Source organism: Oncorhynchus masou, chromosome 21 (genome assembly GCF_036934945.1).
Source record: "Oncorhynchus masou masou isolate Uvic2021 chromosome 21, UVic_Omas_1.1, whole genome shotgun sequence".
In the NCBI taxonomy this organism is placed as follows: Eukaryota; Metazoa; Chordata; class Actinopteri; order Salmoniformes; family Salmonidae; genus Oncorhynchus; species Oncorhynchus masou.
Window position 1 is genome coordinate 29,092,474 of NC_088232.1, and position 22,233 is coordinate 29,114,706.

The window sequence follows — 22,233 nt, forward strand, 5'->3', positions numbered from 1 at the left end:
CCTGACCAAGGCCCTTCTCCCGATTGCGCAGTTTGGCCGGGGGGCCAGCTCTAGGAAGAGTCTTGGTGGTTTCAAACTTCTTCCATTTAAGAATGATGGAGCCACTGTGTTCTTGAGGACTTTCAATGCTCCAGACATTTTTTGGCATTTTGGTACCCTTCCCCTGATCTGTTCCTCCACACAATCCTGCTCTCTGAGCTCTACGGACCATTCCCTCGACCACATGGCTTGGTTTTTGCTCCGACATCCACTGTCAACTGTGGGACCTTATATAGACAGGTGTGTGCCTTTCCAAATCATGTCAAATCAATTGACCACAGGTGGACTCCAGTCAAGTTGTAGAAACATCTGAAGGGTGATCAATGGAACCAGGATGCACATGAGCTCAATTTCGAGGTATAGGGTGTATGTTTTTCTAAAAACCTGTTAATGCTTTGTCATTATGGGGTATAGTGTGTAGATTGATGAGGGAAAACATGTATTTAATCAATTTTAAAATAATGCTGTAACATAACAATGCGGAAAAAGGGGTATGAATACTTTCCCGAATGGGGGATTGGAAATGATGCAGACAATTCCGTTGATAGAAGCCACAATCTACCCCCTAAACATTTTTTAATAAAAGACTCATTTGACGGGAAGAACGGGCCACATACTGTACCTTGGGGTTGAGGTCGAAGAAGCTATGGTATTTAAACCGCAGGAGGAGCACCTCATTCTCCTTGACATCCTGCTCCATCAGAGACCTGGATGAGTCCATCCAGCCCTGGTTAATCTTGGCCTTGTCCAGGAGGGATTGGGGCTTGTAGAGCTTGGCCAGGATATCGGGCGAGGAGATTGGCTGGCTGACAGCGAGGATGCTGGGATTGCCCTCGGACAGGGGGCTGTCTCCAAACCAGGCGGTAGTGGGGGATAAGGGGCTTCCGTCTCTGGAGTCATAAGTGGGAGTCATGGTCTTACTGTACAGGCCGGGACTGGAGTAGATGCTCCCTGCAAACCAGACAACACATGTTTAGTACCCTGGGGTAGACTGAGGAACATTGGGCTCAATTCCATTTCAGTTTGGGAGATTAAATGAAATTCCAATTTTAAAAAACTGAAAAGCACGATTCATTTTTATTTTTTATTCTTAGACTGGGATTTCAATTAACTTCCTGAATTGAAATTGATCCCAACTGTGTGACTGAGGTCCATGAAGACAAAGACATCACCATACCTGCAAAATATTGATCATGATTAAAAAACATGCTCACAATACTGTCCACTGCAAAACAATCTACAAGACACACATTTGGTACCAAGCACAAGAACCTCCAAAAATTAAGTGAACATGGTTCCACAACACACATTTGCAGCCTGCAATTGACAGCAATGTGTCTGGTAGCACCACCTATCTGATAGGCGGTCTTGATGCTCTGCTGTTGCTGCTGGGGAATTATGATGCGCTTTAGCATGCAGATGTTGCACACGATCGTGGTCACATGGTCCACAACCTGCGAGGTGCACATGGCAAACTATACAGCACAACCAGCAGCATATAGGGAGAGATATGGGAATAGGGATGGGGCAGTGGAGGGCAGTACACCAAAGTGAGACAGCATGGTACCAAAAGCTAGCGTTGCTCTGCTTTGTTTGTGTTCCATTTTTGGAGAAAAAGGTGGATGTGTTTGGAGGGAGGAGTGTAGAGGAGTGTATTCACGTGGATGTATGGTTGGGGAGTGTGTGTAGAGAGAGATGTGTATGTATGCAAAATGTTGTTCTATTCGGATTTAAGCCATTGCCAAAAAACAAACAAATAACCAATCTGAAACCATGAAATGTCCTGTTGGCTGGCTTTGGCCAGTATATTAGGGCATAGTAACAGTCCACACATTATGTAAGTCTATAAGTGACTTAATTCAGCCTTATATTCTAAACAGGCAAATGACAAATCAATATAATGTTTGCAATATCTATTCCTAAATGGGTATGCATATTTTGTGACAAAATTCTAATTTAAAAAGTTAATATATTGCATTATTATTTTCATGATTGAGTATGCATGACACCTGACAATTTGAAAAAGAAATAGCAGTGTGTTTAATATTTAATTTCCAATATACTGTCCAGTACAACACTAACACATTTAAAAATCAAATGTAAATGCTTAAAATGACAAATCATTACTCATGTTTGCCATTTCATTTCCTTGTCGTGACAAAAATAAAATTTCTTCTCAGTTGCTATTGGCAATTCTTTTCCATACTCTGGGTGGTTTAAGACTGTCAAAATTCTAATTATCAATATAATTTGATAAATCAATCGCATTGCTTCATTTTGCCATTTCGTTGCGCCTTTATTTTCGATATGTAGGTGTAACATATCGAAAATAAAAACAAAGGCTCAACGAAATAGCAAAAGTGTTTAATTTTTCAATGTGAGGTGGAAGAAAAAAGTGAAAAAATAATAATTACACACATAAAACATTAAGAACAGCAGCTCATTGCATGACAGACTGACCAGGTGAAAGCTGATGCCCGATGTCACTTGTTAAAGCCACTTCAAATCAGTGTAGATGAAGTGGAGGAGATAGGTTAAAGAAGTAATTTAAAGCCTTGAGACATGGATTGTGTATCTGTGCCATTCAGAGGGAGATTTAAGTGCCTTTGAACGGGGTATGGTAGTAGGTGCCAGTCGCACCTGTTTGTGTCAAGAACTGCAACGCTGCTGGGTTTTTCACGCTCAACAGTTGCCGTGTGAATCACCAACGGTCCACCACCCAAAAGACATCCAGCCAGCTTGACAACTGTGGGAATCATTGGAGTCAACATGGGCCAGCATCCCTGTGGAACGCTTTTGACACCTTGTAGAGTCCATGCCACGACCAATTGTGGCTGTTCGGAGGGCAAAAAGAAAAGGGGTGAAATTCAATATGAGGAAGGCATTCCTAATGTTTGGTATACTCAGTGTATATATTTTGAAGTTTGATTTTGTCACACTGCTTTGGCCAGGTCGCAGTTGTAAAATAGAACTTGTTCTCAACTAGCCTATCTGGTTGAATAAAGGTGAAAAAATGTTTAGGCCATTAGGGTAAATGCAGATAGACTTTGCTGCATCAGTCGGGCTCCAGGTGATAATGTTTATTGCTAATAGCATACCTGGTAATATGGACCATGCATAGGCTATATACATGGCCCAATCTGTTAAAATAATTGTAACAAATGTGTTATTGGGTTCATTCTGGAGGTGGAAACTATATTTGAGATGGTGCCCGCACAGTTGTAGTCGGAAGTTTACATACACCTTAGCCAAAAACATTTAAACTCAGTTTTTCACAATTCCTGCCATTTTAATCCTAGTAAAATGTACCCGTCTTAGGTCAGTTAGGATCACCACATTATTTTAAGAATGTGAAATGTCAGAATAATAGTAGAAATAATTATTTCTATCATCACATTCCCAGTGGGTCAAAAGTTTACAAACTCAATTAGTATTTGGTAGCATGGCTTTAAAATTGTTTAACTTGGGTCAAACGTTTTGGGTAGCATGGGTAGCCTGAGTCAGGATTGTAGGCCTCCTTGCACGAACACATTTTCTATGGGATTGATGTCAGGGATTTGCGATGGCCACTCCAATAACTTGATTTTGTTGTCCATAAGCCATTTTGCCACAACTTTGGAAGTATGCTTGGGGTCATTGTCCATTTGGAAGACCCATTTGCGACCAAGCTTTAACTTCCTGACTGATGTCTTGAGATGTTGCTTCAATATATCCACAGAGAATCATGAGGAAGGAAAATTATGTATTTTGTGAAGTGCACCAGTGCTCATGATGCCATCTCGATTGTGAAGTGCGCCAGTCCCTCCTAGAGCAAAGCACCCCCACAACATGATGCTGTCACCCCCGTGCTTCGCGGTTGGGATGGTGTTCTTCTTCGGCTTGCAAGCTTCCCCCTTTTCCCTCCAAACGTAACGATGGTCATTATGGCCAAACAGTTATATTTTTTGTTTCATCAGACCAGAGGACATTTCTTCAAAAAGTACAATATTTGTCCCCATGTGCAGATGCAAACTGCAGTCTGGCTTTTTTATGGCAGTTTTGGGGCAGTGGCTTCATCCTTGCTGAGCAGTCTTTCAGGTTATGTCAATATAGGACTCGTTTTACTGTGGATATAGATACTTTTGTACCCGTTTCCTCCAGCATCTTCTCAAGATCCGTTGCTGTTGTTCTGGGATTGATTTGCACTTGTCGCACCAAAATACATTCATCTCTAGGAGACAGAACGCGTCTCCTTCCTGAGCGGTATGACGGCTGCGTCATCCCATGGTGTTTATACTTGCATAATATTGTTTGTACAGATGAACGTGGTACCTTCAGGCATTTGGAATTTGCGCCCAAGGATGAACCAGACTTGTGGAAGTCTGCACATTATTTTCTGAGGTCTTGGCTGATTTCTTTTGATTTTCCCATGATGTCAAGCAAAGAGGCACTGAGTTTGAAGGTAGGCCTTGAAATACATCCACAGGTACACCTTCAATTGACTCAAGTGATATCAATTGGGGCGGCAGTGTAGCCTAGTGGTTAGAGCATTGGACTAGTAACTGAAAGGTTGCAAGTTCAAATCCCCGAGCTGACAAGGTACAAAATCTGTTGTTCTGCCCCTGAACAGGCAGTAAACCCACTGTTCCTAGGCAGTAAACCCACTGTTCCTAGGCTGTCATTGAAAATAAGAATTTGTTCTTAACTGACTTGCCTAGTAAAATAAAGGTTAAAAAAAAGAAAATTGCCTATCAGAAGCTTCTAAAGCTATGACATAAATTTCTGGAATTTTCCAAGCTGTTTAAAAGGCACAGTCAACTTAGTGTATGTAAACTTCTGACCCACTGGAATTGTGATACAGTGAATTATAAGCAAAATAATCTGTAAACAATTGTTGGAAAAATTACTTGTGTCATGAACAAAGTAGATGTCCTAACCGACTTGCCAAAACTATAGATGGTTAACAAGAAATATGTGGAGTGGTTGAAAAACGAGTTTTAAAGACTCCAACCGAAGTGTATGTAAACTTCAGACTTCAACTGTACATACATTTATTTATTTATTTTCATTCAGTTTGGAGTAGAATGTCCTTTTAGTGATGATAGTGATGTTTATTTCAATGGGCAAGGGAGTAATAACTTGTAGTATTGGTCACCATCTGGATTTGGTCACCATCTCCAATTTGTTCCATCCCACTTGATTTTATTTAGAGTCGGACAGCAGCCTTCACCATAAATAACTTGTAATATTGGTAGTAACCATGTGGATGTCATCGTGATACAGTCTACACTGCTCAATGGGGAGAACTTGCGCAGCAAGTTTAAAATATTTTCTGAAGTTTCTAGCCACAAGCATAAACTAGCTAGCTGGGAAGGGCTCATCAGAACGACTGACTAGCCTGAACCCATTCGTCTCCACATGTCCATGTAGCCTCCCCTGTTGTCAGGAAGCACAGACAACCTCTTACGCCTCACGTTACCGAAAACCCACCCATAATGGATCGACAATCAACATGTCGAAAACGATAACGCAAATGAGGAAATGAAATTGCAAAATAAAGAATTAGAATTGATTTATTGAATTTGCATTTTGACAGTCAACCACACAGAGTATGGAAAAGCATTGTCAATTGAGAATTTGTCACAATTCATACTAACACAACAAGGTAATTAAATGGCAAACATGAGAAATTATCATTAAGGATTTACATTTGATTTTTAAATGTGGTAGTGTTGCACTGGATGAAATATCAAACACTTGCTATTTATTTTTCAAAGTGGCAGATATTATGCATACTCAAACATGAAAATGATATTGCATTATCTTTTTTTGCATTTCAATTAGAATGTCAAAAAATGCACACCCATTTATGAAAAGGAATTGCAAACATGATACTGATTTATTATTGTACAAATTGCTTTTCCAGTAGATTTTCGGCAGCTAAATACTTCCATAACACACTGACCAGTCCCCACTGGCCTAAAAAAAGCAGGCAGGCCAAACCACTAACCAAAATCCAAACAGGAAATGGTGTGTGTAATACAGTAGAGGTCATGAGAACAGGGACCAGGCCACAACAACCCATCCCTAAGGGTTTATGGAGAGTTTCTTGAAGGGAGGGAGAAAAATAAGGTCAGCTTGAGTGCTGCTCTCCCATATGGTCGCAGGAGACATCCCAAATATCTAGAGAAAGCTGATTACAGCTTACCCCCATCTCCTCTAGAGAAGAAAAAGAGTCGTGCAGCCTCGTGTTTACTCCCAGCCTTTGACTTTCAGTGGGATAGTACCTTCCACAGGCTGGAAGGCACCGACTATGTTAACGTTTCCTAATCCCCTTTCACTGGGTTCTGGTATGGTCTGAACGGCTAGACCACCCTGCACTTTGTCGCCTAGATGTAAACTAGGAGGGCTCATTACCATATAAAAAAGTGTCACCACATGGCTTCTGTGTAGGTTTGGGATGGAGGCGGAGGTCCATCTGAAATGAGGTGAATGTGTTGTAGACATAGAATCCCCCTAATAGCCATTTATTCTGTTCCATTTTGATTCTTTAGGGCAGCGTTTCTCAAAGTTGGTCCTGGACATTTTGGTTTTTATCCTAACACTACACAGCTGATTCAAATGATCAAAGATTGATGATGAGTTGGTTATTTGAGTCAGCTGTGTAGTGCTAGGACAAAACTATACGTGCACCCAGGGGAGGTCCCAGGACAGACTTTGGGAAACCCTACTTTAGGGTACCTGTTGAGCAAAATGTGAACAGCTGAGCTTTCCAGCAGAACAAATACATAGTGTGCAAAGCTTTTTTATATTTTTCAAAAAAAGACAGGAGCGAGTTTGGTCCTGTTGGAGTGGGGCAAAGCCTATCACGTGACCTGAGTCAGCAGATATCCTCAAGTGACAAGGGCAGCAGCTGGCTTCCTTGGGATACAGCCTAGGCAGGTGACCAGAACATCACTCCAGCTGAGGGGTGAGTGGGTAAGGGAATGGGGAAGCAGCAAGAAAGGGGAGAGGAAGCAGTGCAGGAAGAGGGAGGACAGAAGACCAGGAGAAACCTTACCTTTGACCGGCCCGATGTAAATTATCTCAGAGGCTGGAGTGGAAAATGAGAAAGAGGGAGGGAAGGAAAGCAGAGGAAAAATAACAAAAACCAGAGGACAGATTAAAGAAATATTAAACGATAGATATTAAAAAGACGAGGGATAGGAGGGAGTAGGAGTTTTTTTTTAAAGAAAATGGACGAGAATGAGAACCAGGGAAGGGCTGTGCCAGTGTGCCAACCTAACCAACCCAAGATTAGATGAGTCACTTTGCCCTCTCAGCGACGGGAAAAGAAACATGGCATGACAAGCCCTGGTCAGTTCCCATCCATGCGCCCATTCATCAGGATCCAATGTCATTTCTAATTGAACAGCCAGGCAGGGTGTTGGTTGGAATGACCCAGCACTGCATAACAGTTCTAGTGAAATTAAAGTTATGGACAAATCAACTTTCCACCATGAGAATCCCATAGAGATAATTATCTGAGAGGAACAGTTCAGCAGAGTAGCAGACCCAATGGCCCTGAAGGAGTAGACAGGGCCATGGTCCTAGTTGTTATTCGTAGGCTACGGTTTGTAATATGGGCTATTCCATAGTAAACGACATGCATGTTTCTCTTAATGGAATGTGGGTGGGGGTCTGGGATTTCCCAGACATGTGGGTGGAAGTAGGTTGTGGTTTTAGACTCAGAAAAAGACTGATTCTAATCTAAAACACTTCTAACTGGACTTAGAGCACAGATCAAGCCCCCACATCCTCTTGGTCTTGGGTGAACTTCTAAACTAAAATCTTGCCAACTCAACCTCAGTATTGACCCGATACCCAGTTTCCCCTGTGGTCCAGTGAGTGTGTAAGGAAGGAGGTGAAGACTTATCAAGGGTTGACTCAGAGGCCACAGAGGGCCACATTCAGCAGGGTGGAATGGACTGAACTGTAGGGAGAGGCTGTGGCTGAGCCCCATACAGATTGCATCAAGTGTTAGGGAGAGGCTGTGTGTGTGTGTGTGTGTGTGTGTATGCGCGTGCGTGCAGACTGCAGCATATGCCCTTGTGAGTACCATCAGGCGGTGTGGTGCTGGAGACCCCAGCCTTTCCCTAGAGGGGAGGTAACACAACATCAGGAATAACTCCCAGCAGCTTGGCCGTGAAACACTGCACATTAAATACTCACTCCTACCTTGTGAGCTGGGGGAGGTGTGTGCAACTTCTGCACATTTATTATTTGTGCACTGTACACAACTTTATTATCTTAAAGCGATTCCGAATATTTGTACAGAGTTATGACTTGGCCTAATTTATTTTAGAAACCCCTGGTCAACAGCTCATTAGGATAACAAAGTGTGGATGTAGTTGGAGCAATACCAGTCATACATAAGGGTGTAACTCATGGAATTAGGGAAACTCTGGCTTTGTTCTAATAATCAGAAAGACTCCCAGCATTCCCATGGAGTCAAATGGCAATGGGAACCAACAAGCATATAATTGTCATAACATTGACGAGGGAGCCAAGAGTCAGAGCTGCTTGGCTTAATGTCCCTTCTCACACTCTCCCCTTTCCTGCCTCTCTACCCTTCTCACACTTTTCCCTTTCCTGCCTCTCTCTCCCTTCTCACATTCTCCCCCTCCTCACACACTCCCCTTTTCCCCTTTCCTGCCTCTCCCCCCCCACATCTGTCCCCTTCTCACACTCTCCCCTTTTCCCCTTTCCTGCCTCTCTACCCTTCTCACACTTTTCCCTTTCCTGCCTCTCTCCCCTTTCTCACACTCTCCCCCTTTTCCCTTTCCTGCCTCTCCCCCTTTTCCCTTTCCTCCCCCTCCACACACACTCCCCTTTTCCCCTTTCCTGCCTCTCCCCCCCCCCTTCTGTCCCCTTCTCACACTCTCCCCTTTTTCCCTTTCCTGCCCCCCCGAGCCTAAAGACTGTTTGCGTGTGTGCGTGATGCCGGGCCAAGTAGCTACAGGGTTGGGCTGGGTCTTTAGGACAATGAGGACCATTCACAGCGCCTTAGCTTTAGCGATTTTGGCTAACTAACGCTGCATAGATACCACAGCATGGCCCCAAGTGTTCCTCCTCCCTCACATCAGTGTAGCTAATTTATTGACAAGACTAGCAGGCGGGAGGAAGAGGGGCTGGTGTAGCTCAAGCTCTGCAGCCTGGTTTGGATATAAAATGGCATGGTGACCAACTACGCAAGGAATCCCAACCATTCCCTCTCTCCCTCCCTGAGTAAGGAGCCCAGAGTCCGCAAATCATATCATACCGCTGCTCCTCACTCACATTCTTATTTGGGCACATACAAAAACAATTGTTTTGGCACTGTCTCGACTTGTTTTTAAAACCCTATGGGCGGATATTGACAGAAGGGTAGATACAGTGGGGAGAACAAGTATTTGATAACCTGCAAAATTGGCAGTGTTTCCTACTAACAAAGCATGTGGAGGTCTATAATTTTTAATCATCGGTACACTTCAACTGTTGAGAGACGGAATCTAAAACAAAAATCCAGAAAATCACATTGTATGATTTTTAAGTAATTAATTTGCATTTTATTGCATGACATAAGTATTTGATACATCAGAAAAGCAGAACATAATATTTGGTACAGAAACCTTTGTTTGCAATTACAGAGATCATACGTTTCTTGTAGTTCTTGACCAGGTTTGCACACACTGCAGCAGGGATTTTGGCCCACTCCTCCATACAGACCTTCTCCAGATCCTTCAGGTTTCGGGTCTGTCGCTGGGCAATACGGACTTTCAGCTCCCTCCAAAGATGTTCTATTGGGTTTAGGTCTGGAGACTGGCTAGGCCACTCCAGGACCTTGAGATGCTTCTTACGGAGCCACTCCTTAGTTGCCCTGGATTTGTGTTTCGGGTCGTTGTCATGCTGGAAGACCCAGCCACGACCCATCTTCAATGCTCTTACTGAGGGAAGGAGGTTGTTGGCCAAGATCTCGCGATACATGGCCCCATCCATCCTCCCCTCAATACGGTGCAGTCGTCCTGTCCCCTTTGCAGAAAAGCATCCCCAAAGAATGATGTTTCCACCTCCATGCTTCACGATTGGAATGGTGTTCTTGCAGTTGTACTCATCCTTCTTCCTCCAAACACTGCGAGTGGAGTTTAGACCAAAAAGCTCTATTTTTGTCTCATCAGACCACATGACCTTCTCCCATTCTTCCTCTGGATCATCCAGATGGTCATTGGCAAACTTCAGACGGGCCTGGACATGCGCTGGCTAGAGCAGGGGGACCTTGCGTGCGTTGCAGGATTTTAATCCATGAGACGGCGTAGTGTGTTACAAATGTTTTTCTTTGAGACTGTGGTCCCAGCTCTCTTCAGGTCATTGACCAGGTCCTGTTGTGTAGTTCTGGGTGGATCTCTCACCTTCCTCATGATCATTGATGCCCCACGAGGTGAGATCTTGCATGGAGCCCCAGACTGAGGGTGAATGACCGTCATCTTGAACTTCTTCCATTTTCTAATAATTGCGCTAACAGTTGTTGCCTTCTCACCAAGCTGCTTGTCTTTGTCCTGTAGCCAATCCCAGCCTTGTGCAGGTCTACAATTGTATCCCCGATGTCCTTACACAGCTCTCTGGTCTTGGCCATTGTGGAAAGGTTGGAGTCTGTTTGAGTGTGTGGACAGGTGTCTTTTATACAGGTAATGAGTTCAAACGGGTGCAGTTAATACAGATCATGAGTGGAGAACAGGAGGGCTTCTTAAAGAAAAACTAACAGGTCTGTGAGAGCCGGAATTCTTACTGGTTGGTAGGTGATCAAATACTTATGTCATGCAATAAAATGCAAATTAATTACTATTGGACCGGGAAGAAGTTATGGCACCTTGGACATTCCAGGAGTAGAAGTGTTAACAGAATTCTCCAGAAGGCTCTTGGAGATGGGGTTCAGGGTAGGACTGCAAGGGGTGACTGAGTTTGAGGTAAATGAGTGGAACTTACTACCTGATCCTGGGGTGAGTAGTGGCCCCTCCAGCTCCAGAGCCTCCTCCTCAGCCTCTTCTAGCTTTTTCTTCTTCTTCTTGGGGTCGCGGGGCTTACGGAGTAGAGATGCCTCCTCTGGATGACGGATATCTGGAGAAAGAGAGAAAAGGGGGAGAGGGGAAGAGAGAGGGAGATGAGGGGGGAGAGGGAGTCAAGGAGTTGTCACATAATCCCAACACAGTGTAGCCCAACACTAACCAAACCCAGGGACCCCATGGAGAGGAAGACGGTGAGCAAGAGAGAGAACAAAAGATGGGGGAAAGTCAGAAATATAGTGAGAGAAAGAGGGGTAGAGAAACTGTAAAAGACAGCCCAAGAGTCAAGGGGGTTGTGAGAGTTCATCTTAAAAATCACTAAAATAAAACAGACTAGCAACTAGGCTAACCTAACCCTGACCCCAAGAGATGTGCTATTGTCTTGGTTTGCAGTTAGGAGTCTTTCAACTACAGACCTCACATAAACCACATTCATTCACCCTAACGCCTAGTTTAAAGAATTTGAATGTGGGAGAAGGCAAACCCAGTCAAAAGATGTGATGGAGAGACAGAGGCAGAGAGAAAGATCGAGAGGCGAAACAATGATAAACAGCGGTGCACATGCAAGGTGGAAAATGTATTATCCCATTTCTCAGGTCACCAAAACCCCCTCCCCCAACAACCCCCTCCCTAAACCGCCCTAACCCTCTCCTAACCCCCTCCCAACGAGAGGGGTGTGTGGTCGACTTAGTACACACACTAAATATTTCTGCAGAGTAACAGCTCCTCTGATACCACACAGTGTGTGTTTAGCTGCAGTCACTAAACAATGAGCTAGTGGTAATAACAAATACTGTATCTGTCATAACACCCTAGCGCCTCTTCACAACACACTGGATGAGAGACAAGCCTCTAACCTAGCGCTTCTTCACAACACACTGGATGAGAGACAAGCTTCTAACCTTGCGCTTCTTCACAACACACTGGATAAGACAAGCCTCTAACCTAGCACTTCTTCACAACACACTGGATGAAACACAAGCCTCTAACCTAGCGCCTCTTCACAACACACTGGATGAGAGACAAGCCTCTAACCTAGCGCTTCTTCACAACACACTGGATGAGAGACAAGCTTCTAACCTTGCGCTTCTTCACAACACACTGGATAAGACAAGCCTCTAACCTAGCACTTCTTCACAACACACTGGATGAAACACAAGCCTCTAACCTAGCGCCTCTTCACAACACACTGGATGAGAGAATAGCCTCTAACCTAGCGCCTCTTCACAGCACACTGGATGAGAGACTAGCCTCTAACCTAGCGCTTCTTCACAACACACTGGATGAGACACACACCTCTAAACTAGCACTTCTTCACAACACAATGGATGAGAGACTGGCGGAGTTGCAGCAGATGGCATAAACAACTACACATCAGCACCAATCTACACATAACCCATAATGACAAAATGTAGACTATACAAATGTATTGAAAATGAAATACCGAAATTTAATTCACACCCGAGTCAATACCTTGTAGAAGCACCTGTGTCAGCAATTACAGAGGTGAGTCTTTCTGAAATTCACTGCTTGACTTAGGGAGCTTACAGATAATTGTATTTGTGAGTCTAGTTGCGCACATTTTTACTCCTGACCTTTAGGTTTGCCATAACAATGGGTTTGAATACTTACTTATATTTCAGTTTATTTGAAAAAAAAAAACTATCCCACTTTAACATTATGCGCTATTGTGTTTCGGCCAGTGACAAAAAAAATCTCAATTGAATCCATTTTAAAATTCAGGTTGTGTGCATGTGTAAATGGAATGAAACTATGCTTGGGCGTTTGTTTAACGTCTCCTCTGACAGACATACTGCAGTCCTGATTTAGTGACTCAAACAGAGCTGCACCAACCCCCTCAACATCCCTCTTTCCTCCCGCTCTCCACGCCTCTGCTCTCTACTCCTCTCGCGACACTCCCCTCTGTGTTAGCTGGAGAGGCCAGGGAACCATCAGTCAACAATAATCTCCAGTGTTCAGGACGTTTTTGGAACGGTTCGGAGGAGCTGGCTGAATATGCCAGAATGTGTCTGGAAAAGATAGATGTGCACAATCTAGATTTTAAAAGCACAGCTGGGGTAAATGTCTGTGCTGTCTTTTATCTATGCTTCTACACTCATTTAAGAGATGTGTGGATGACTGGAATTTCAATTTCATAATATTAATTTGGCTATTGTCAAATTTTTGCATTTTAAAATCCCTCATGCCCTACAACTTTCACTCCCTCCATAGCTAGGGAGGACAATGTGTGAGAGACAGAAGACAAAGAAAAGAACGGCGGGAGAGAGAAAGCGAAAGAGTGCGAGAGAGAAAAAGAGAGCGAGAGCGACAGAAGAATAGCGAGAGAGAACTTCTTGGCTTGGTGAGAATTTCTTGTTTAGTTTGTGTTACTAAAGCAAGAAGCATTCCAGGGTTTAAGAACAACCAGATGGTAGCTCGCTCTCCCTCACTCCCTCCATCTCTCCATCTCTCCTCCTTCATCGCTCTTGCACAGCACAAGCCCTGTGCCCTTATACAGCCATGTAAGTGCAGGCATGCTGCCTGGCCTGAGCACAGAGGTGGAGCGAGTGTCTACGGTAGTTGCACCAAATGTCAAGTGCTGTTGTTATCCACAGACTAAAATCTGTGAGCAAAATACCATTTTACATGGCCATTTCAAATATCAAACAGTTAGGATTGCTACCTCCAACCCAGCAACTGCAAGAGATGGGCTGAAGAAAGAATGGACAGAGCCCTTCTTTTCATCAGTCACATGAAAGTGGGAGAAGAGCAGAGAGCGGGGCAGTAACATCAGGAATGTAGGCCCCTGATGTAGCCTGCCAATAATTAGAAGGAGTAGCGAGAGAAAGAGGACAGGGTGCAGGATGAAGTAACACTGTCATTCTATACAGAAACAGCAGGTGTTGTTGACGGAATAGGATTTGGGCCACGTGACCTGATCCTAGATCTGTGGGTAAGTGCAACGCTTCTACCCAATCAGATTCATGCAGAATCAAAGCAAAGGTCTACAAGTGGTTGATGTTCATTACAGAACATGATGCCCATAACATAAGAAGCAGCTTCATTCAAATCCTTTTGACATGATCCAGGCTCATAGCCAGGTGGACAGACAGACTGACTGACTGCCAGCCCCGCAGTACAATTGTAAGAGTAAGACATGATTCATTGCCATGGGAGTGAGACCCACCACACAGAACCATTCACATTTTACTCATTTAGCAGACACTTCTCCAGAGCGACATAGGCCCTTTCTGCATTATAACTAGAGGCAGGAGTTTTTGTGTATGGGAAAATACAATGTTAAAATATTTATCTTCTGGCTAACATGTTACTTGTGGAGTAGAAAATGAAACTGTGGTCAAACCACATTGACATTATCAAAAACCAAGCCTCGCCACTCTGGAACCAGGTCAGTGTGATGGTCAAGTATATTTGTGGACTGCAGTAAAAAACTGTTGATACATCGAACACCAACTACACTGACCATGGAGAACAGAACAAAGCCTGGGAACTGACCACATGTCCCATTTCTCTCAATCTCTATCCATCCATTTCTCTCTATACCTCACTCCATTTCCGTCTGTCCCCCTCCTATCTAGCCATCTGTCAGTCCCTATCCATTGCTCTCCCCTTCTATCCATCTGTTACTCCTTCTATTCATCTCGCTCTCGCCACATCTCCCCATCTTCCTTATAGGTTCACTTCAGGGCAGGGCTGACCAACAACACAGTCACAGGACAGTGTCACTCTCAGCAGCAGTCCCTATAAAATCAGGCAGGCCAGTGAAGCAGCAAGACTGACATTAGCACTAACTGGTCCTCTGGATCGCCTGATTGGCCAGAACAGACTGCTTCTCTAGACCGTCTCATTGATCACACCTGGTAGAGGCTAGAGGCCAGTTTTCCTCTAAGACCTGACTGCCAGGTCAGGTCCCACAGTCCTGCACAAGTCATAAGTGACGGCCAACATTTCCTGGCGGTCTCCCTTGGTGGAATGGAAGAGGCTTTATAGGGCCCTATAAGCAGCACTGTCTGTGTGCAACACCTCAGCTGTAAATTAAAAACATCAAGAGGGAAACAAATATCTTATTGAAGAGGACAGACTGTAATCCCATTCATAAGATTACATCAACAAAAAACACCAGACAAAACCTAGACTCCAGAAGACAAAGGTAGTCCACTTTCCCCACCCTAATGTACCACCCAAATTGGTTTTCCTTCTGCAGACAGTGTGGCAGGGCCGCGCCCCAACGTTTTCTTGGCGCGCTCTGGGATCAGGCCCTTTCTCATATGAGGAGACAGACGAGACGCAAGCTGCCAGCTGGTCGGAGTCGAGGCTTTGGGGGCCGGAGAAGGAAAAAGAACGTGGTGGTGAGGGTGTTCCGGATCACTGCACAACAATGTCATGGTTGACAGTCAGTCGCCCACTATAGATCAGTTTCACACATCTGTCCCAGGCCTGCCCTCCTGGGCTGTATGGGCTGGTACTACTGCCTTAACACAATACCAGCTTTAAAGAATCAAGAAAAAACATTTACTAGATTGGCTCCGAGTATGAAGGATAAACATGGCATTTCATTATCAAAGCGATCAAAACCAGGGAAATGTCTCCCCTCACTGACAGACAAGCCAAACACACATTGTCCAGGAACACAGAGCTGCCAGAAATTTGATGATAGTAGGACAGTTCAACGCTGGAGTGGAGTGAAGGGGAATTCTGACATTTTACTATTGTGTTCTGGGTCCCACTGCACTGCCCCATCCAGCCCCAGATGGACTGTGTGTGTGTGTGTGTGGGGGGGGGAGGGGGGGGGGGGCTCTAGCCAGCTGCTGTGGACATGGGAGAACAGCAGCACTGCAGTAATAATTAGATTGATCGCCCACACTAAATGTATGTGTGATTCACATGGCTAGAGAGACCCCAGCTCTGTTACACATCTGGTTAATGGTACGTAGGGAGGGAGGGGAGAGAGAGTGTAGGGGAAAGTCAAATAGAAAGCGAGAGAGAGAATGTGATGTTCGTGATGTGTGCTTGGATGTTAGTCTATTTTGTTTGTGAAGGGAAAGAGAGAGGGACAGAGAGACAGAAATCCCTGTAGTGGAGGAGTAAACTTGGTCTGCGCCAGGAAACAGATACTGCGTGACTCCCCAAAAAAATACTCTCCAAATCAATCACTATAAGGAAAGCGAGAGAAAGGGGAAGACGGAATGAAATGAGCGTGGGAGTCAATCTGAATGGTCACTGTCTCACACGGCTTCAGAGAATCCATCTCTTTCTGTCTGCAGTTTGAGCCAGTTGGACAGGCCTCCAGTCTTCTCTTCATGGCCAGGCTTATTCCCCATCTCATTCCCTATGCTGTGCAGCTCTATGTCAGTCACACAAACTGAAAGTCACCTAGATAATTACAAATGAAACCTAAAGAAAGTCCACACTACCTTGAACGTTTCATTTAGTTGTGTTAGAAAGTGGGATTGAAATGGATTTAATTGTAATTTCTTATCATTGATCTACACAAAATACTCCATGTTAAAGGTTCTACAAACTTTTATAAATTAATACAAATGAAATAACTAAAATAGTAATTGTATTAGTATTCATCGCCTTTGTTTAGGCAAGGCTAAATTAGTTCAGAAGTCAAATTTGGCTTAACAACAAATCAAATACATGATATGGCCTTACTGTGTGAAATAATAGGGGTTGGCATTTTTTTTTTAGGACTACCCTTCCTCTGTCCCCCATACATACAGTTGCAAGAAAAAGTATGTGAACCCTTTGGAATTACCTGCATAACTGCATAAATTGGTAAATTTATCTGATCTTCATCTAACTCACAATAGACAAACAGTGTACTTAAAAATATTAAACACACAAATTGTATTTTTCTTGTCTATACTGAATACATAATTTTAACATTCACAGTGTAGGTTGGAAACAGTATGTGAACCCCTAGGCTAATGACTTCTCCAAAAACTAAATTGGAGTCAGCTAACCTGGAGTCCAATCAATGAGACGAGATGTTGGTAAGAGCTGCCTTTGCTATTCATAAGAAGCATTGCCTGATGTGAACCATGCATCGAACAAAAGAGATCTCAGAAGACCTAACATTAAGAATTCTTGACTTGCATAAAGCTGGAAAGGGTTACAAAAGTATCTCTAAAAGCCTTGATGTTCATCAGTCCACGGTAAGACAAATTAAATTATAAATGGAGAAAGTTCAGCACTGTTGCTACTCTCCCTAGGAGTGTCCATCCTGCAACGATGACTGCAAGAGCACAGCGCAGAATGCTCAATGAGGTTAAGAAGAATCATAGTATCAGCTAAAGACTTACAGAAATCTCTGGAACATGCTAACCTCTTTGTTGACGAGTCTACGGTACGTAAAACACTAAACAAGAATGGTGATCATGGGAGGACACCACAGAAGAAGTCACTGATGTCCAGAAAAAAAACATGTCTGAAGTTTGCAAAGAGTGCACCTGGATATTCCACAGCGATACTGTTTGGAAAGAACACAACACTATGTGTGGTGAAAAAAAGGCATAGCACACCAACATCAAATCCTCATCCCAACCACTAAAGAATGGTGGAGGAGCATCATAGTTTGGGGCTGCTTTGCTGCCTCAGGGCCTGGACAGCTTGCTCTTATCAACATAAAAATGAATTCCCATTCAAGTGCAACAGAAGTTGGGTGATGCAACAGGACAATTCAGAAGTAAATCAACAAAAAGAATGGCTTCAACAGAAGAGAATACGCCTTCTGGAGTGGCCCAGTCAGAGTCCTGCCCTCAACCCGATTGAGATGCTGTGGCATGACCTCGAGAGAGCAGTTCACACCAGACATCCCAAGAATATTGCTGAACTGAAACAGTTTTGTAAAGAGGGATGGTCCAACATTCCTCCTGACCATCGTGCAGGTCTGATCCGCAACTACAGAAAACGTTTGGTGGAGGTTATTGCTGCCAAAGGAGGGTCAGCCAGTTATTAAATCCAAGGGTTCACATACTTTTCCCACCCTGCACTGTGAATGTTTACACGGTGTGTTCAATAAAGACATGAAAACAAATTGTTTTTGTTATTAGTTTAAAGGAGACGGTGTCCATTATTGTGACCTAGATGAAGATCAGATCAAATTTTATGACTAATTTCTGCAGAAATCCAGGTATTTCCAAAGGGTACAAATACTTTCTCTTGCCACTGTACATCTTTAAGGTCCCCAAAGCAAGTATTGAATGTCAAGTGCAGATTCAGCTACAAAGACCAGCAAGCTTCTTTTTTTTAAATACCTCAAAGAATTGCAGTGATTGGTAGATTTATTATTGTTACCAGACATTGAATATATCTTTAAGCATGTTTAAGTTAATTATGCTGTGAAGGTTGTACATTGAACAAAAATAAAAATGCGTTCATAGAAGGAAATTTGTCAATTGTACCAAAAAATGATTAGGTCCTATTCTATGGATTTCACGACTTGGAATACAGATATGCATCTGTTGGTCACAGATATCTTTAAAAATAAGTTACAGGCGTGGATCAGAAAACCAGTCCGTATCTGGTGTGACCACCATTTGCCTCATGCAGCACAACAACTCCTTTGCATAGAGTTGATCAGGCTGTTGATTGTGGCCCATGGTTGTCCCACTCCTCTTCAATGGCTGTGTGAAGTTGCTGGATATTGGCGGGAACTGGAACATGCTGTCGTACACGTTGATCCAAAGAGTCCCAAACGTGCTCAATGAGTAACATGTCTGGTGAGAATGAAGGACATGGAACTCGGACATTTTCTGCTTCCAGGAATTGTGTACAGATCCTTGTGACATGGGGCCGTGCATTATCATGCCGTGCATCATCATGAGGTGATGGCGGTGGATGAATGGCACGACAATGGGCCTCAGGATCTCGTTCACGGTATCTCTGTGCGTTCAAATTGCCATTGATAAAAAGTAAATTGTGCCACCATGCACCGGCACTCCGTTGACAACTTTGACATCAGCAAAAGGGTCGCCCACAGAACTCCATACACGTGGTCTGCGGTTGTGAGGCCGGTTGGAGGTACTGCCAAATTCTCTAAAACGATGTTCAAGGCGGCTCAAAAATGAACAGCTCTGATGGACATTCCTGCAGTCAGCATGCCAATTGCACACTCCATCAAAACATCAGACATCTGTGGCATTGTCTTGTGTGACAAAACCACACATTTTAGAGTGGCCTTTTATTGTCCCCAGCACAAGGTGCACCTGTTTGTAATGATAATGTTGTTTAATCAGCTTCTTGATATGCCACACCAGTCAGATGGATGGATTATCTTGGTAAAGGAAAAATGCTCACTAACAGGGATGTAAATGAATTGGTGCACAAACTTGAGAGAACTAAGCTTTGTGTGTGTTTGGAACATTTCTGGGATCTTTTATTTCAGCTCATGAAACATACACTTTATATGTAGAGTTTCTAGTTTTGTTCCGTGTATATACCAATCAATCAAGACGTCAAAGATTCAATTGTATTTCTGAACTGACAGGAAGGAAACTGCTGAGGAACGTCAGTGAGGCCATTGATGATTTTAGAACGGCTACAGAGTTCAATGGCTGTGAAGGGAGAAAACTGAAGATGGATCAAAAACATTGTAGTGACTACAATATTGAGAGTGAAAAGAAGAACAAAAATACTACAAAACATGCAACAAGGCACTAAAGTAATACTGCAAAACAAAAAAATGGCAAAGGAACACCCCCCCCCCAAATGGGCAAATATGGCACAATCCAGGTGTGGAAGGCTCAGACTTACCCAAGAAGACTCATAGCTGTAATGGCTGTCAAAGGTATTGATCAAGGGGGGGGGTGAATACTTATTTAATCAAGGTATAATAGTGTTTATTTTTCATTAAATCTTTAAGAAATAAATCAAATAAGATGTTTAGAAATCCAAGGGGCGTGTAGACTTTCTATAGGCACGGTAGTTCCAGAAGAGGCTAGGTCATTGTGAACATGTATGAAGGACATGATTGAAAACTTCAATGTTCTAGAATTTCCCTATAAATTCGCCTTCTAAAAGGCAACGAGGAAAGGGTGAGGTAAGTATGAGAGAGGCAGAGAGAGATGCACTGCGTGTTCCTTCCCAGCCACCGTAAGTCACTGTATGACACTTCGGCACGCGCCAAGCCAGCCAAGAGCAATTTGTCCTGAATTTCTCCAAAACTAAAATAGATTTATTACCGCAGAGGTAGACACATTCCTAACAAGGACTGAGCAGCATAGAGGAGAGGAGCCTGCTACTAGCCTGTTCATTTAGTTAGTCACCTCTCTCTGAAAAATAACAGTCATCCAGCACATTCAGTTTATTTAATACTACAGCAAAAATGTTATTTTTCCACTCTCATTTCAAAGAAAATAAACTCATACTAGTTCATTGTGGGCCTCTTTTCGCCTTTCTAAATAAAAGATCCCGTTTAGCTAAATAAGAAACAAAGTTCCAGTGTTACCAAGTAGAGCCAACCATAAGAGTAGAGTAGCCATAACTCCTGAGACATGACATGGGCCAGGGTAAAAAGAAGAAGAAAAGACCAACAGATGTCCTTGAAAGTGCCTGATGAATGTTTCATATAAAAAGCGTTTCCCCTCCTGCAGCTGCAATCTTCAGTGGCGACAGAGGGCTCTGGTTGGAGCCAACATGGAGGGGTAACAGAGATCCATGTTACAGGGTCAGGAGGGCATTGGTACACAGTTCAGACACTCACCCATACAAGACATGCAATCAGAGGTCTCTTCACAGTCCCCAGGTCCAGAACAGAGGCTGGGGAAACTACATGGAACTCTGACACAACTCAAGCTAGTAATAAAACCAGATTTAAGAAAATAGATAAAGAACACCTTACCGCACAACAGGGACTGAAGAGACTGCTATTTTTATTTATTTTGTATCGTAATTTGCACTGTATTATGTACTGTATTATGTAGGTAAGTGGCATTGCACAAGCCTTGGCCATCTCCTGTTTCTGAAGCGTGAGGCAGAAACAGAAGATTATGTAGTGTTATGTATATTACATATAGGGCCTTCAGAAAATATTCATACCCTTTGACTTATTCCACATTGTGTTACAGCCTGAATTCAAAATTGATTAAACCTATTTTTTTCTACACACAATATCCCATAATGACAAAGTGAAAACTTGTTTTAAGACATTTGTGCAAATGTATTGAAAATTAAATAAATATATTTTTACATAAGTATACACACCCCTGAATCAATACTTTGTAGAAGCACCTTTGGCAGCAATTACAGCTGCCAAAGGTGCTTACCCAGAGTATTACTTACCCAGAGTCTTACTGGGTAAGTCTCTAAGATAATTCCAGACCTGGATTGTGCAACATTGGCCCATTATTATTTTAAAAAATGTTCAAGCTCTGTCAAATTGGTTGTTGATCATTGCTAGAAAACCTTTTTCAGGTCTTGTGATAGATTTAAGTCGAAACTAACTCGGCCACTCAGGAACATTCACTGTCTTCTCGGTAAGCATAAGCAACTCTAGTGTAGATTTGGCTTTGTGTTTTAGGTTATTGTTCTGCTGAAAGTTGAATTCATCTCCAATTGTCTGGTGGAAAGCAGACAACCATATTTGTGGTAATCAATAATGTGTTGTATTGGATATGCCCCAAACATAACACTTTCTATTCAGGACAAAAAGTGTATTGCTTTGACACATTTTTAGCAGTATTACTTTAGTGCCTTATTGCAAACTGGTGCATGTTTTAGAATATGTTTTATTCTATACAGGCTTCATTTTCCCTTTGTCATTTAGGTTAGTATTGTGGAGTAACTACATTGTTGTTGATCCATCCTCAGTTCTCCCATCATAGCCATTAAACTAACTGCTTTAAAGTCAACATTGGCCTCGTGGTGAAATCCCTGAGTTAGGAAGGATGCCTGTATATTTGTAAAGATTGGGTGTATTGATACACCATCCAAAGTGTAATTAATAACTTCACCATGCTCAAAAGGATCATGTTAAGCAAAATCATGCACACAGTGTGAGTCCATCCAACTTACTATGTGACTTGTTAGGCACATTGTTACTGAACTTATTTAGGATTGTCATTACAAAAGGGGTTGAATACTTATTGACTCAAGACATGGCAGCTTTTAT

General features: G+C 43.1%; 1 protein-coding gene across 5 annotated transcripts in view; it reads right to left on the reverse strand.

Moving 5' to 3' along the window:
* LOC135508062 (fermitin family homolog 2) overlaps positions 1–22,233 on the reverse strand; it is a 91,029-nt gene that overhangs the window by 21,477 nt on the left and 47,319 nt on the right. For 2 of the 5 annotated variants that reach the window (XM_064927984.1, XM_064927985.1), the window contains exons 4-6: positions 11,023–11,151; positions 7,079–7,111; positions 662–990 (exon numbers count right to left, since the gene is read on the reverse strand). In XM_064927984.1, the coding sequence (XP_064784056.1) occupies positions 662–990; positions 7,079–7,111; positions 11,023–11,151 (491 nt within the window). Of the gene's footprint in view, positions 1–661; positions 991–7,078; positions 7,112–11,019; positions 11,152–22,233 lie in introns of all 5 variants that reach the window. The other 3 variants (XM_064927987.1, XM_064927988.1, XM_064927986.1) reach the window with 2 other exon arrangements.